This window comes from Pezoporus wallicus, unplaced genomic scaffold (assembly GCF_028554395.1).
Source record: "Pezoporus wallicus isolate ANWC-B61680 ecotype Strahan unplaced genomic scaffold, APGP_CSIRO_Pwel_v1 contig_8166, whole genome shotgun sequence".
Lineage (NCBI taxonomy): Eukaryota > Metazoa > Chordata > Aves > Psittaciformes > Psittacidae > Pezoporus > Pezoporus wallicus.
This window is the reverse complement of record NW_026638114.1, coordinates 960,213-977,029: the sequence shown is the minus strand read 5'-3', so window position 1 is coordinate 977,029 and position 16,817 is coordinate 960,213. Positions and strand designations below refer to the sequence as shown.

General features: G+C 41.4%; 1 protein-coding gene across 3 annotated transcripts in view; it reads left to right on the top strand.

Moving 5' to 3' along the window:
• Window positions 1-16,817, top strand: part of TRPC7 (transient receptor potential cation channel subfamily C member 7) — a 76,704-nt gene that overhangs the window by 42,222 nt on the left and 17,665 nt on the right. For all 3 annotated transcript variants that reach the window (XM_057409446.1, XM_057409444.1, XM_057409447.1), the window contains exons 4-6: window positions 5,084-5,248; window positions 9,292-9,508; window positions 15,243-15,476. In XM_057409446.1, coding sequence (XP_057265429.1) covers window positions 5,084-5,248; window positions 9,292-9,508; window positions 15,243-15,476 — 616 coding nt within the window. The remainder of the gene's footprint in view (window positions 1-5,083; window positions 5,249-9,291; window positions 9,509-15,242; window positions 15,477-16,817) is intronic.

Here is a 16,817-nt window from a genome sequence, read left to right as displayed (position 1 = left end):
TTTACATGATGGCAAAACAAATGGCTTGTCCCTGTCCCCGCCAGTGTCTCTCGGCATGACCAGTGTTCTCCTGAACATCTATTTATGCAGCTCCTTTTCTCTTGCTCTGATTAAACACACCGCTGCTCACCTGAATGACAGCTTTTGTTTGCTGCGGTTTGCCACTGTTTGCCTTAAGGCTTACAGTGAAGGGACGAGCTGGGGAGGACAGGACAGGAGCACTTCTGTGAGAGCAGGACGTTAAAGTCACAGGTTTGTGTTGGTTCTGATGTGCAGGGTTTGAAAGTGTTTTCAGTGGGTCACTGATGAGTTCTTCCTTCCTGCCTCAGCCCCCGGCTATTTAGCTGTGGGTGCATTAGCAAAGCAGGATGATCCTGTCTGAGCTATTAATTCCTTTGCCTCAGTGGCAGATTTCTGCACTCGTAAGGGAATTGGAATTATTTCAGTAATAAAAGACATATTGGTTTTTTTTTTCCACATGATTAATTCCAGTCATCTGAGGCTGACCTCGGCCTTTTACCTGTCTATCCATAAGTTCACTTCTTTCTGCTAACAGCATTTTCCTGTCCAAGATAGGTATCTTTTCCTGTTCTTTTCTTTCCTGTGTGATGTGGGAGCATTGTCTGGCTCTCAGGAATTTCCTGGGGTTTTCTCATCTTTGCAGCCTATCCGTTAGGTGCCACAGGAGAAGAGAGATGCCCTTCAGGTAAGTGCTGTGGGGTGTTTCAGGTAGGGGGTTTAAATAGTGCCTCCCCACTGATAGCTTATGCAATTGCAGTTGCCTAACACTGACCAGCAATAGTGACAAGGGTACTTGTCACAGACTCTTTCTTTGTCCAATATAATAGAAAATAAAAAATGAAAGTCTCTTTGTTGCAGTGATTTCTATCAGAAGTAACTTTCTATTTCTCTACAGCTATAGAGATATAAAGGTACTTCATTGTCTGTGTAGTGAAACTCATTTTTGAACAAGGATGCTGAGGAAAAAAATCCTCACTCTGTCATGAGCTGTAAAGCTTTTCCATAATGCATATCCATGACAAGCTACGAGAAAGAGCTGTCATACATCAAATTAGATAGCAATGTGGAAGAGCTATCATTCAATCCGGTATCCGCAGTGGTCTCTGTATTTCTGTGTGTAAAACAGTTCCTTTGGGCCCTTTCAATTCCCACTGAAGGCTTTGAGAGACTTTTTTTTCCCTATTCGAGACAAATATTCAGCTCATTTAATCCCCTGTAACACAGAACTGTGGCTTTTGGAGGTGTCATTGCTTTCCTGTGTCTTTCAGTGGCTCTCAAAACTGCCACTTTGACAGCTTCATTATTTGAGCCGGCTGTTCGGATTGACGGGTGGGTTTATTTATTTAATTTTTTTTTAGCCTTTTTTAACTTAAAAAAAAAGTAATGAAATTTGCTGAAGGGAAGTACAATTTTCTTCCTAAATCAGAGACGTATGCACGGTATAAGGAAAAATCACTGCCATCTACTGGGGGCCCTGTGCCATGGGACCAGAAAAGCGCCCACTGTGGTTTCTGAATGCAGCAGCACTGGAAAACCCTTGAGCTGCCCAGACCCTGGTGCATTACTTTTACCAGCTTGGAGGGGACTCACTCTGTTCAGGAGATAAAGCATTTAATGCTTTTAAATGGCTCTTTTTGGACTCACACAACCCCCTCCACTGCCAGTGTTTCCATTTCAATCAGTGATATCTCTTCCTTCTGCCCAGCCTCAGCCGCAGGGGTCTTGTTGCAAAGCTTTCTGCCTTTCTCTTCTTCTGGGCTGCAGCACAGGAGGAGCCACAGTTTGCCCCTAAAAGCTTCCTAGTGTGGTTTTCCAGTACTACAGAAAGGAGAATAGCATTTAATGGGAAGTTTGAAAAAGCATAGCAGCATTTAGGCATCTGAAAATGCAGCACATCACCAGTTTTCATTACAACTTGAAGCATTCTGCCTTGAAGCTTTTGTGCCAAACTCTATTCTTTTCTGTGCCTGTGACACTAAGCAAAGTATTAGTGTAATCTTTAACTTGGTGTCAGTGCCTGTTCCCAGAGAAGAGGGAAAGTTGAATGGCTCTGTAATGTCTTTGATGAGATCTAAGCTCAGTTTCTGAAATGTTAATAGAGAGAAGGCTGGCCTTGTCCAAGGGCTCACTGTCGTTAGCCCCACATGGAGTACTGCATCCAGCTCTGGAGCACCCAGCATAAGTGGACGTGGAGGCCACAAAGATGCTGAGAAGGCTGGAGCAGCTCTGCTGTGAAGACAGGCTGAGAGAGGTGGCTTGTGCAGCCTGGAGAAGGCTCCTTAAGAGGATACCTTAGAGCAGCTCCAGTGCCTAAAGGGGCTACAGGAAACATGGAGGGGGGCTTTGGAAAAGGGCCTGTAGGGCTAGGACAAGGGGAATGGCTTTAACCTGCCAGAGGGGAGACTGAGCTGAGCTCTTAGGCAGAAGCTCTTCCCTGTGAGGGTGCTGAGGCGCTGGCACAGGGTGCCCAGAGAAGCTGTGGCTGCCCCATCCCTGGCAGTGTTCAAGGCCAGGTTGGACACAGGGGCTTGGAGCAAGCTGCTCTAGTGGAAGGTGTCCCTGTTCGTGGCAGGGGTTGGAGCTGGAGGAGCTTTAAGATCCCTTCCAACCCAAACCATTCTAGGATTCTGTGAATATCTGATGGAGCAAACATAATGAAAAACTGTACTGCTTGCTGTCAGCAAATAACAGATCAAAACTCATTCATGCTCTTTCTTATCCTGTTCTTATTTTTCTCTCTTTTTTTGTAATAATTAGAGTAAGATGAACAGCATAAAGGCTCTATGGCATACTGCCAACCTCTATTGCCTTGAACAAGATAAATTGTTCCACTGAACTTAGTTTTATGGCAATTCCTGCTTGATTTTCCTATATTTGTATTTTCATTGTAGCTGTTCCCAGACAGAGGGGAAAAACTGAACATATTAAATCCTATGAATTCTCTGAAATGCCAACCAGAAAAAGCCTATGACTCTCTGATGGCCAAGGCCAACTGAATTTTTTTGTCTGAATCAATTTGCATGATGCAATGAACAATTAGAAGAGCAGGTGAAAGCCTGGCTGTTGCTTTGACCCTTCAACTCAGAAGTCTGCACATCTACCGGTGTCATTTTCCTTTCCATGTTGAATTGATCATATCTGAAAACAAACTTTACAAAGGGAATCGATTCTGTGCTTTGCTTCCTTCCACTTCATCTTTCTGTCCATTTGCCAGAAAGACAATAAGCCCTATCAACAATAGTGCAAACATGAACACTGGGCGTTAGGAAATGCTTCCTTGCAAGACTGCTGTCATCACCTCAACCATAAACTTCGGATGCTCAGAAGGGTTGGGACTGATGATTTATAGAATGTCTCTTTCTTCTTCTTTTGAAAGCAGCTCGTAAGAAAGTGTATTAAAATGTTAACATTTCCAGGAAAAGATTCTGAAGACAAAAGAGGCTAAAATCACCTATCTAAATATCTTCACTCTGATAGATTTATTCAGTGGAAGGGGTGAAGTCTTTTCTATTTTGTTCATTTTGAGAAATGCAGACCCCCAAAGCGTAATTCATCTGAAGAAGCACATTTTAAATAGCTGCTAATGTGCTGTTACAGAAGGAAATGTGCTATTCCATGGCAATCCTAATTACTGTGCAACTGTATTTCATTCTGCACTAGCAACGAACCGATCCGATCGTTTAAACTCGCAATAATGGTTTTGTTATTATGCAAACATCTAGAAAAGGGTCCATTAAATTGGCTATTTGATCATGGGTTCATAGATAGTGAAGATGAAAACACAGTTCCAACATTCTCTACTTTTCAGTCCAAATAAAACTACAGGCTACAGCTGAAATTCCCCTGCCTGGATGCACCTTAAAGGGCTGAAGCTGGGCAATGGGGCAGCTGCCAGATGTGGTCTGTGGCCACCTTGCCAGGCAGGGGCAACAGCAGCCATGAAGGCCCTTACTAACCTCTGCTTTTCCTTCTCTCTTCCTTTCTCTTCCCCCTTATCCTCCCCTTCACCTCCAGAAATGCTTTCTGGAATAGTGGAGGGTTTTACATTTCCCTCCCAAGAACATTTATTCAGCCACACAACTCATAAATGAAACACTGGGTTCTGCTAATGCAATCAGCTGCCTTAGCAGCTTATTTATATTTTGTCTTTTCTTTCAGCTTTTTTGCCTTTTAATTATCTTCCTTTGTGATTAAGGGCAGTCACATCCTAAATTCAATCACCCTGAAGAACAATATGAAATGAAGAAGTTTAATGTTTTATTATAAAACTCTTCCAGGGGATCCAGTGATTCTGTAATTTTGCTATTAAGAAATTGCCCTTTTCAGTTGTCTGCTGCTCCCCTTTTCTTTTCCCTCTGAACAATAAACTGAAGAACATTCTCAGTTGCAGGATACAAAACATGTACTTTCTGTACCAGAGCACCACAGCTTTTCTTTCTGCTTTTCAATTCGTCATTTTGTCTGATCAGTAAAGAATGAGCTGTCACTTTTTGAGAGGAACTCTGAGATAAAGCATTCAAAGTAGGAGAATACCAGCCAGACCTCTTACAGTTTACAGGAGAAGGAGAACTGGGTGGAATGGTTCACTTTGGGTCCATATGCAGTGAATAGAACAATATCATACTAGCGCTGTGTTGAACTACTATTTCAATGGCCTCTTTAGCAAGTTATCAGAGGTTTCTTTCAGCTTGACATCAAAGTGCCTCTCTGTTCCTCTTCTGAATCTCCATGTAGCCTGTCTTACCTCAAGAGGTAATTTGCCCACAGAGGCACTCTATCAGTGCTGGCCACTGATGGATGCTGGGTTTTGGTCTAGTCCTTCTGCTGTCTGCCAAAACCCTTATCTAGAGAAGGCAAGAAGCAGGAGTCAAACACCTCCTGCCAAGTTCCTGGGGATTTTGGGTGCCTGGTTTGCAGCTGTCTGCTTGTGAAACCCTAAGCTATGTCAGACAACAAAGACATGCCTTGCCTTGTTCCACTGGGAATTTCATCAGGTTATTCACTGAAATCTCATCCTCTTCAGACAATGCTCTTGATACTTCTCTTTCTGTTTCTCTTACAGTTTGTTGCTCATCCCAACTGCCAGCAGCAATTGCTCACCATGTGGTATGAAAACCTCTCAGGCTTACGGCAGCAATCTATAGCTGTGAAGTTCTTGGCCGTTTTTGGGGTCTCCATTGGCTTGCCCTTCCTTGCCATAGCCTACTGGATCGCTCCCTGCAGCAAGGTACAAACGCATTAAGGTGCATGGCTTTTATGGTGTGAATGAAGTCACATGTTTTTCTGTAATATGGTTGGGAAGTGGTTCTTGCTATCCTCTATCCTCTAAGATTGCCCCAGAGGAAAGAAAGCATGCAGTGTTGCTTGATATACACAAATGGAGCTACTAAACATGGTTTGAGGTTCATATTTATGTGTAAAACAGGTGGCATGAGGGGAGAAGAGGGTAAGATGCTGGGTGACAAGAAAAGAATAGCAGCAAGAAATAGATAGGAGATAACAATGTGGCAGTGGGATGAAAAAAGAAATGAAAAACCACCAAAATGGGAAATGACTAAAGAAGATTTTTATTGCCCTTTTAGTTAACTCTGATGTTTAAACTCTCATTCCTTTTTATGTACTTCTGTTTTTTTAAGTACCTAAAGCCTTACTCAAAGCTTCTTTCTTCCTTTTCCTTCTTCTTTCTGATCTTGTATTTTTAGTTAGTGGAGCATTATTATGGCACACATGCCTGAAACTTTGGCAAGCCCCAGGGGACTGCTTAGTTCTGCAGAGAACACTAGACTTAGTTGTACAATCTTCAGGATTTTGAGGGAAAAGATGATGAGACTTGGAAATCTGCCACGTACCTAAATAGGGCCGTACTAAAGCTCACAGCATCAGACAGAGCAGAAGAGTTTGCCAAGACCTAGAGGTCAAAGAACCAGAGCCAACTATAGCTTAGTTAAAAGCTTGAGTGGTCTGTGGTATGAAACCCATAGTGAGGTTTTCATCCTGAAAGAATCTGTTCTTCAGGATAAATATGTGTGTGGCTGAGTGATACTGCTCTTGCTATGGAAGAACAGGGAGGCAGGGTAGATCATTTTGCATTCAGCAATAGCCAGCAACATCATCCATTACAAGGCAGAGGTCTTCAGCAGGAGGCTTATCAGAGGTACTTAAATTTGATCAAAATGAACCCTGGCACTGCTAATGTATTCAGGATTCAAAGCATCTTCTTCCATTTCCTTTAAAAGCCAGTGGGGAATCCTTTCTAAATTTGTCAAGTCCAAGAAATTATAGATCCACGGATGGGTATTAAGGAAAGGCTGTAATTTGAAAAGATTTATGTTAGTGCAATCAGAAAACCCTTCTGCAAACAGCCTTGCAGAACATCTGAGGTGGCAAAACATGTTTAATGCTTGCTATCCTCCAGAATATCTTCAAGGAAAGTACATTCTGTTAGAGGAATTAAGTTTGCAACTGAGCTTGTAAGTCTTGTTCTGCACAGAGCTGTCTTTATCAAAACCAATTTCAGTGTCAGGGGTTCATTCACCTCTGGATGCACAAACTGTTGACAAGACCTGCAGAGTGTCAGCCCATCCTATCCTGAAATCTCTCTGCTGACTCATCCATCTCATGGAGACCACGTCAATGAAATGAACTGTTGCTTGGTATGTCGGTGTCCAAAACGTGTTTCACTGGTGATCAAAATAGATAAGAGATAGAATGGAAAAATTGCACCGTCTGCTGCCCAAAAATGTAATAGCAAGAGCAAGTGAGACTGGACTGTGCAGAACTTCAAGAGCTTCTTGCCTCTGCCCAGTTGAAGGGCACATTCAAATGTTATAACACTGGCAGTGGTTGCTTACACACAGCTCTCATTGCCTGGGTTGTTCATGTAGCCATGCTGGGGATTTATGGACTGCAGCTCTCACTGTGACAGACTCAGCATTGTTTAAGCACCAAACCTGAATAGTTCACTGCACCTAAAGCTGGATCTCTATCTTTCTACTCTGGGTAATTCCCTCCCCAGCTGAGCTACATAAATTTACTGCAATATTCTTTATGCTTTGCTGTGAGCATAATATTGATAATATTAACGTCTTTTTTCTTTATGATGGTTCTGTCTTTATTTATTCTTGTCTCTTGGGTTAATTTGCATTTGGAAAACTTGGTTTCCATATCACATTTTATATATTTTCATTTTGACATGTCTGCACCTTTCACTATATTCCTATAATATAGATAGGGTACTAAGTCATGAAATGGGCTATTCTTTGAAGAGTGAACCTGTGTATTCACACTGTCAGTGTTTCTGTCTTAACAGTGACAGGCAGCCACTTCCCTGCAATCCCAATTTGATGGAAGATGATGTTTTGATTTTTAACCATAATTGAAAAATTGATACATCCAAGTAGTTACACACCTTGAGTTTAACTGTATCATATTGATTGAAAAATACATCTTGTTGTCATAAAGCATTAGGCTGACTGAAGGAACTGATGCTCCATTAATTTGTTACAGAATATTCTAGTCAATGCATTGGCATCCTGTACCTCTTAGCTAAAAATCAGATTTCTGAGAAGATGTTGAAAAGCATCAGCTCAAGAAAAAATTGTAAGCTTTCCATTGTAATACAGGGAATAAAATGCTGATGTAACACTGACTAAAGGCAGACTTTTGTTAAATCAATAAAGAACCGAGTGAAATTACCCATAGAATTCATTTGGTTCTGTAATGTATGTGATTATTTCTCTGATAACCAAAGCTAAGCTACTTTAATCTCAGGTCTCTTTCTAAAGTTTCTGTAGGCAGCAAAAAAGTAAGTATTTGGAGATAATTCATAGTTCAATAGACAGTGCTGCTTCTTTTTTAGTGAATTCAGGGTAGAAATGAGTCCTGTACAGATTGCTAATGCACTTTCTTAAGCCTTTGTTGGTAAAGCCCCATATACTTATCCCTCTCTACTCTTGCAATTTGAACTCTCTCAGACAGGAAAACATTTGAGATTATGACACAACAATTAGGACATTGTTCAAACACATCCCATCACCCCATCAGCTCTGTACTGGGAATGTAAGTTCTGCTACAAAGCATAAATCTACCCAACACCAGCTGTAAGAAGCTGCTGAGGACTCACACCAAGCTTTATGGCAGAGGAGTGAACCAGCATCGCAAGTGTTGGGATTGGTTTAACACACTTCATTTATTCCTACATCTGCCGTAATATTCCTAGAGAAAATTAAAGAAACTTGGGGTTTGATTGAGTGTGACACCTACATACTTAAACACATCCTTACTGGCCTCAGAAAAGAGAGAACCTGTTAATAAGGGGTTTTATTATCAAGTCAGTAGATATTAAGAAAATTTTAAGGATACTATGTCATCAATGGAAATGAATCAATGAGTAATATAGTGCAAAAAGGTCCCATTTGCTTTGAGGGCGTTTTGGAAAGGGCACATACAGGATGGCACTTCCAATCTATTGTGTCCAACACTGCAGGCGTCAGTCTTTGTGCTCCTAAAAATGCTTCTAGCCTGACAGTTTTCTGGAGTAACGTTTTCTTAGGTCACAGAAAATGTAAAATGAAAAAGTGTTATTTAAATTAATTAATAAAGCAAGCTTTTCAAGAAGAATGGGATCAATATTAACTGTAGTGAAGGGATCTGTGCTCTGATTCTTGGCTTAATGTCTTGAAATAAACCCTTGTGTTCTGGAGAGTGAATCTTGAGCTTTTGTAGTAATAACAAGAGGAGGCTGTCATATCAAAGCATATTACAAACATTAAAGAATACTTAAACTGAAGGCTATTTCCTACACATTGTTAATGAACCAAGAATTCAGCATTAATAAAATATTCTAATATATAACAATGATGTAAGGATGGGAAGAAGACCCATCATTAGGATTTATATTGCCACACATGAGTACATTCGTATAACATGTATACACACAAGCATGTCTCTTATATAAATGCCCTGTCTTTTCATTTTCCACTTGCCATATGGCCAGGACAATTAGATATGTTATTTGTTTATAAAGGAGCAACGTAAGATACTGCCATGCATAGAAAATCATCCAAGGGGCATAATTTAAACTGCCAATGCATAATGTCTAGTAATAGCAGAGAACAACGTGAACAAATCAAAGCCACATTTAGTTCATAATCTGGAAATCGTTTCTGAATCCTTTTCACCATGGTCAAATGGTTCCAACTTCCATAGGAACATCGTTTCAGGAGGTAAATAAGGGAAAATAGATCTTATATCTTGTATGTTTCATTGCAGCTGGGTCGGACCCTCCGAAGTCCTTTCATGAAGTTTGTGGCACATGCAGTTTCTTTCACAATCTTCCTTGGACTGTTAGTAGTGAATGCATCAGATCGGTTTGAAGGAGTGAAAAATCTCCCCAACGAGACCATCACGGATCACCCAAAACAAATATTTAGAGTCAAAACAACTCAGTTCTCATGGACAGAATTGCTGATCATGAAGTGGGTATTGGGTAAGCAAAACCAAAGTGTCTGTGAGTCCTCCAAGATCGAAGAAGACTTTGATCTTGGTCACTGCTTTTGAAAACACTGAATGATGCTCAGCAAATTCTCACTTTCCTGATTTTCCATGTTGAATGCCATAGGTGTTGTTTGTTTGCCTCTTGGTTTAATCATTGCATCTTAACAAAGGTAATATAGTCATACAAACTCATAGCTTTGCTGTAAGATGTTGTTATATCAAAAGTGAGCAGAAAGAAATGTGTCCACTGGGATGTGGGTGACCACCAAAATCTTTTATTACCCTGCCATGACATCCATTTATATGAAGGATGAATGAGCCTCAATGATCCTCACTGAACTGAATAACCTCCGGTTCTTCATCTGCAAAATGGGTATTTATTTTTTGTAAGCTATTTATGTCCTTGTAATGAACTCTGAGACCTGGTGATGAAAACTGTTAGGTTTATAAGAGTTGGATTTTATTAAATCCATTGTATGTATTGTTACTGGTGAAGGAACAGCACAGCATTCACATCTTCTAAAAGAAATTCAGTTATCCAGCAATTATAAAGTAGGGTTTCACATGGATAAACCCTTCAAGTGCAAAAGTATGTCACATGCACAGATCAAACTTCCAGGGAGTTTTAGGCAACTTCAGGTATATTACTTTTCCTATAGGCATAATTTATTCCTGGCAGGTCAGCTGTCTTGAACCACTCATCCAAACAAGCTCAGAAGGATTTATTGGGAAATTGAGCCTACCAACCCTGCAGAATCTTTGTCTGCCTCTTCTGTATCTATTTTTACTCACCACCATGATCTTGAATCTCTTGGAGCAAATTCCACTGTTCCATAAATACTGATGGCATTAAACTCCCTTGAAAAATAGGATAAGGCTGCTCTATCTGATGGCTTCCTAGCCACCATTTCTTTGTTCCCTGTCCCCACAATAATCAGAACCCCATACAGGATATTAGGTTAGAAAATATGGAATAGATGCCAGACTGGATAGAGTAAGTCTGTAAGATGCATTTTAAAGATGATACTAAAACAGTTGGACCAAGATGATTAGATTTCAGACCAGGTATTCTTTTCTTATAGGCACTGGGTATCTGTCTGCCTGGTAAGTTCCTGAGAGACGAAAAAGAAAACATTTAATTTGAAGCTAAGGTTTTCACTTTTCTGGGAGAGAAAAAGCGATTCATTGTACAGATTGCTGAATATAATGAGATTTTCTAATGACTGCCTACATCAGCACTGGCAATATTCTCTGGCCATTATACCTGTCTCCCTACATAAAGCCTTCAAGTGATGGTTCAGCAATGCCATGGTGAAAGTTTGATGCACGTGGTTTGTGGATAGCTGTCACAGGGGCTTTGCCATTTGTTGAGCTCCATATGTGACCCTGACCTTAAAGCACTGTAAATGCACTAAAGGGGGAGGACTGCCCAGCATTTTTGGTGCAAAAATCTCACAGGTATTATAAATATGCAGATACAAGTAGAAATATAATCAAATAAATGTAAATTTTATGAAGAAATATCACAGGTAAAGCTGCCAAGAAGTTATTTTCCAAAGAGGCAAATGGAAATGCAAAGTTTATGTTAAAGTATAATAAATCTAACTCTTGTCTACTAAATACACATAGCTGTATTTAAGCCTACCAGACAAAACCTGCGGTTGCTGTCTCCAGACTCAACAGTGTATGTGTGCTACCTACAGTTTGTTTCATAGTATGATCAAAAAGTGTAATTTCATTTATTCTCAGCCTGCAAATCCCTTCCTTCTGTTTCTCTTCTTTCTCTTTCCTCCTTCACGCTGTGGCAGCAGTGATGAATGCTGATGGTACATTACTGGTTCCAACAATAGCAGGCCGTTTTTGAGAAATTAGCTTACAGGTCCCTGATCTTGGTTCTTTTTTGGGGAGAAAATTGGCTGTCTGCGTTATCTGCCTGTCAACCATGAAATTATGATGCGTGTTCAGAACAGCCTTATTCGAGGAGAATGTGTTACATTAGCATAGCATAGTGCGGCCACAAGCAAGCACAACCTGTAACAGCAGTCCCTGCAATTAGTCTTGCTGGAGATACTGAAAATTGATCCATGTGTGTGTATCTTAAGAGAAAACTACCAGTAGGAGAATTTCAGACTGGGATTATGCAGAATGATACCATTGCCATTTCCTGCTCCCAACTACTTGTAATGGAGGTGGGTAATGAAGTAAATGGAGCAGGAGCAGTGACTTTCAGCCAGGCAAGCACTTCATCCTGCTTTACTTTCCATTAGCTTGCACCTCTAAAATGGCTATAGAGCATTGCTGGATCAGCCAGGTAATGCTGGTAGCCCATTTAACATCCCCATGCACAACCAGATAGCATTTTAGGTGGGAGAATGCCTTTCTGGTGTCACTCCTCTTTGTTATGAAAAAGCATCCAAGAGCTACAGATTGTAAATTTGTCATTGCAGAGAAAAAGCATTCTATGATGCTCTGAGAGGAGAACTTGCCCCTTTATACATGGGGCAGAGCAATTTCAGCTAAAGCATCTGTGGCTCGTATGCCTTGGCTACCTCTTCTTTTCTCTCCCCTTCAAGTGAGGAAGGCTGTGATTTTCCTTGTGCACAATAGGGACAAAAGTGAGCATTGGAAGCAGGGAGGTTTATTTAGATAAAATCCCCACTGCAGAAGCAGCCAAAGTAGCAGTTAAGCTCTGGGTAGACACAGTCTGAGCACAAATCTCTCTCTTAATCCAACAGCCTTTTGGTGGATCCAGGAAGGCTCAAAATCAACTCTGCACCATCATCTGCTCGTGCTTTATGTACCCGGCCAGTGAATATAAAACTCAGACAAACTGCTCCTTTCTGTGAGCAGGTGGTGATCAGTACTTCCTGTACACTTCCATTTTTCTTCCAGATGGGCTGTGCCTGTAGCTTGACTCTATTGTGAAAAGAGTGGTTGGGATCACTCAAAGAATCACCATCAGAAATGGCAGCAAAGTGATTTTAACACAAATTTATAGAAGTCTGACTCAACAGAATTTGGTGCAAGGTTCATCCTACTACATACAAAAGGAAATGGTGTCAGAATTGATAATGATTTATACAGAATCAGGCTTCAGTGTTTTATACAGAATTGGACAAATGTGATGTGTACAGAAACTGGGGATGTAAGGGAATAAGGAAGACCCTTCTGTTGAGTCTTGAGGTTCAGAGCAGACCCCCTTGCTTTCTAAACTTCTGATAGAACATAGGTGTAGCTGGATCTAGTTTGAGTGTCAGACTTGGTCAACAGTATTCATTTAAAGGGTTACACGTGTCAATCAGCAGCAGTTTGCAGTCCTAAGGTGAATCACAAGATTTCTAGCAACACTTGATTATGAAGGCTAATATACACACACTTGCAATTAAATACCTAAACCAAGACAGGCAGATATATATGTATATATAAACACATACACACATATATATACATATACACACACATAGGTAGGCATATAAATATTTATATATATGTATAAATGGTCCTATTAAAAACTTTCCTTGGATGCAGTGAAAATACATCAGCTTTGTCAGCATTCCTCAATGAGCAAAAGGTTGAGCATCAGTGAGCAGAAGTAATGGCCCAAGTGAAGAGTCCCACTCAGAGGGAGATGCTTGGTCACAGCCTGCTGTGGTCCAAGAGAGCTCTAAGGTCCTCTCCCTTGGGACCATTAAGCTGCTTATATCCCACCTCTCTGTGTGTCAAACGCTGGGAAATGACCTCTCCCAGAAGCACTGAGACCTCAGAAACACCATACTGGAATGTAATTACATCCTGGCAAACCTGCTTGGCCTCATCCCCTTCCCTTATTTCTTACATCTCATCTTTAAGTCCCATCCCCTGAATTTTAGCTGCTTTTTCTCTTCTCATTTTTACTTAAGGAGAAGCTTCGACTTACTCTCTCACAATGTATACACAATTACCCAGGAGTTCTGACCAAGTAATTACTGTAACTTTTCTTCTTGTCCTGAATGGACATTTTTCCATATGTATGGATAAAAAATGATTGCCACACCGCTGACAAAAAGAATGATGTAAATTACAGCCCAATAGTGTGATAACTCCATGGAGTGATTCTAATTTTAGTCAGTCTACTCAGTTTTAGACATTTCTTCATTAATCTGTGACTTAGGTATATTAAGTGACCAAGATTAGAAACAAATTTGGATGGGAGAGTTAATATTTAAACCGGAAAAGACATTTTGGGCACCAGTGAACAAGTGCTTTGGTGGGCAATGTTACCACCCATGTGATGTTTCCAGACGGGCTTTAGTACCTTTGTACAACATTCATGCGTAATGCATAGGATGAATGGCTCCTACGTATCACTTCTGGAATACTTTTTTAAGCTAGAAATGTTTCTTTAATATTTTAAGCTAGAAATGTTTCTTTAATATTTTATCCTGGCTCCAGGACACTTCCTGAGAAACCAATTCTTCCACCTTGTCCCTTAAGCTATATATTATTAAAACTTACTCTTGGTGCATGACAGCTTGGGATGAAGTTCCTGCTTCCAGTCTGCCAAGCACTTGAGGACTCAAGGAGAAGAGCTGGGAGGCTCCTCTCCTGCCCTCCTTCTGGCTCTGCTCAACACTCAGGAGACTCCGGCTCTCTCCCAAGACAGATCTATATGGAGCAGAACCTATAGCAACATACATGTCAAGGGGCCTGCTTGGAGATTCCAGGTCTATGGAGGGCACCCGCTGTTCCTTGGCCAATGGTAGTATCAATAATTTAGGTTTCTTTTTCTCTCAAATCCTTCCCCATGCAAGGACCGACAGCAGGAGCTCTTCATTCCTTCATCCTCCGGCTAGATTCACTCTGACTTGTTTCCTTCCCTATAACTCAGTCTTCAACTGCATCTCTTGGGACATCACGTGCTTCCAGGAGTCTCTGAAGTAGCCAAGCAAATGCAATTACATGCCACACCACGAGAGCTTCCAGCAAAGAGGATGAAGAAGAGTTCACAGAAAGGACAAGGTTGCAGGGAGCCACATGGAAATTGGCAGGCACTGCTCCTGCTTGGTTAAATGTGAATTTTACTGCTGCTATGGAAACAGGATTCAATAGAGTGCAGGAAATATTTATCAGTGGGTTAAATATTCTGCTATTTTAGCTATTCAGAAGCAAGATTCTGGCTCAGAAGCCCTGCTGTGATTGAAATTTGGGCAAGTTACTGAATTTGACCTGAGCTCTTGGCTCCAGTTTGCCTGCTGAATTCACCTGGCCTCTCTAGAACTGCCAGTAGAATATGGATGTCAAATGCTTGAATTATCTGGGTTTGGTGCTTAGGTTTATCTGTGAGCCTATTGTCAGAAAGATCCTAATTTCAGTGTTTTCAAAGTTCTAGTTCAGACTTGAACGTATGGAAATTCATTACTATTTTTTCCAGATAGATCAGCAGTAGGATTTTCTATTGTCCTCGTTTCTGATCTGTGCTTTCTCTGACAGCACCAGAAATCTACTTTACCATTGACTCACATAGTGAAATCTTGATGTTTCCACCCCATAATGCACAAAAGGAAACATAAGCTCTAAGTTTTGATGATTTTTAGAAGTTTATGCAGACCATTCTCAAGAAGTTTGATTCAATTGAAGAGTCATTTGTTGCTCTCTTAGAAGCTACTGTTAGCCAGGGAGCAGGTCTGCCTGAATACAAAAAGCACTTTCTGTGTTTGCCCTTTAAATGTGGTCTGTCCTTTCCGCAGGCATGATATGGTCAGAGTGCAAGGAGATCTGGGAAGAGGGTCCACGCGAATACGTGGTGCACCTCTGGAACCTGCTGGACTTTGGGATGCTCTCCATCTTCGTGGCATCATTCACTGCCAGGTTCATGGCTTTTCTCAAAGCAACCGAAGCACAACAGTACGTAGATCAGTACGTTCAAGATGATGACCTCAATAATGTCACCCTTCCCCCTGAAGTTGCTTATTTTACTTATGGTAAGATGCTTTTCGCTATTTAATGCTTCCAGTTTCCTAAGGCTAATGTGTGGCAGTGCTGAAAGCAGCTTTCAGTTTGTGATATTTATGTGGCTTTTTTTCTGATCAAACCAAATTATTCTGCTTAGATGTACCCATTCCAGCCATCTTCCTAAAGGGACAGAAAGGAACTGATATCTGAGCCTCATTCAGTCTCTGATCTTACGTTAAGGCCACATTCAGGTCAATCACATCCTGATATAATAGCTTGAGCAACAAATAATTGGGAACTGAGAGTGAGTAGAGTATAATTTAAATCACAGATTAATGAACCTGCTTGGCTTTCCAAATGTGAGAGGAGGGAGATGTGTGAATATACGTAGGATCTGGAGCTGCATTTCTAGTTGTTGGTGCACTCTACACCTCTGTTATATCCAACACCTGTATAATGGGAATACAAACTCCAATTACACCATAAAGTGCTGCTCCTCCAAGAGAAAAACTTTATTTTTGGAGAGCCTGTATCATCTGCCAGCATTTGGAAATGCGAGCAGCAACATAGCCTTTAAAAGTTCTTTTTGATGGCTGAAATGGTTTCTCTTTGAAATTCATAAATAAGTAGAGCTTTGCACCTCAGTGTGGGGACTGGATTTATTGCATGCTTCTGCAAGCTTCAGATGTAACCCTGAGCAAAATCCATGGGGATTCCCACCATTGTGCACAGCCATGGGCTCAGCTTCCTGCCTGGTGTGTAAGCTTCCTTCTCTGCCAAGCCAAACAGGAGGCCACTGAGGTGATAGAATAGTAGAATCACAGAATAGTTAGGGTTGGAAAGGACCTTAAGATCATCCAGTTCCAACCCCCCTGCCGTGGGCAGGGACACCTCACACTAAACTGTATCACCCAAGGCTTCATCCAACCTATCCTTGAACACTGCCAGGGATGGAGCATTCACAACCTCCCTGGGCAACCCATTCCAGTGCCTCACCACCCTCACAGGAAAGAATTTCCTCCTTAGATCCAATCTAAACTTCCCCTGTTTCAGTTTGAACCCGTTACCCCTTGTCCTGTCACTGCAGTCCCTAATGAAGAGTCCCTCCCCAGCATCCCTATAGGCCCCCTTCAGATACTGGAAGGCTGCTCTGAGGTCTCCACGCAGCTTCTCTTCTCCAGGCTGAACAACCCCAATGTTCTCAGCCTGTCTTCATATGGGAGGTGCTCCAGTCCCTGATCATCCTCGTGGCCCTTCTCTGGACTTGTTGATGTGTGACTTGATGATGATGTGGTTTTATTCTCTGTGGTTTGCTGCTGACCCATTTAAAGTAAGTTCATGACACTAAGGTGCAAAGGGTCCAGAGCAGA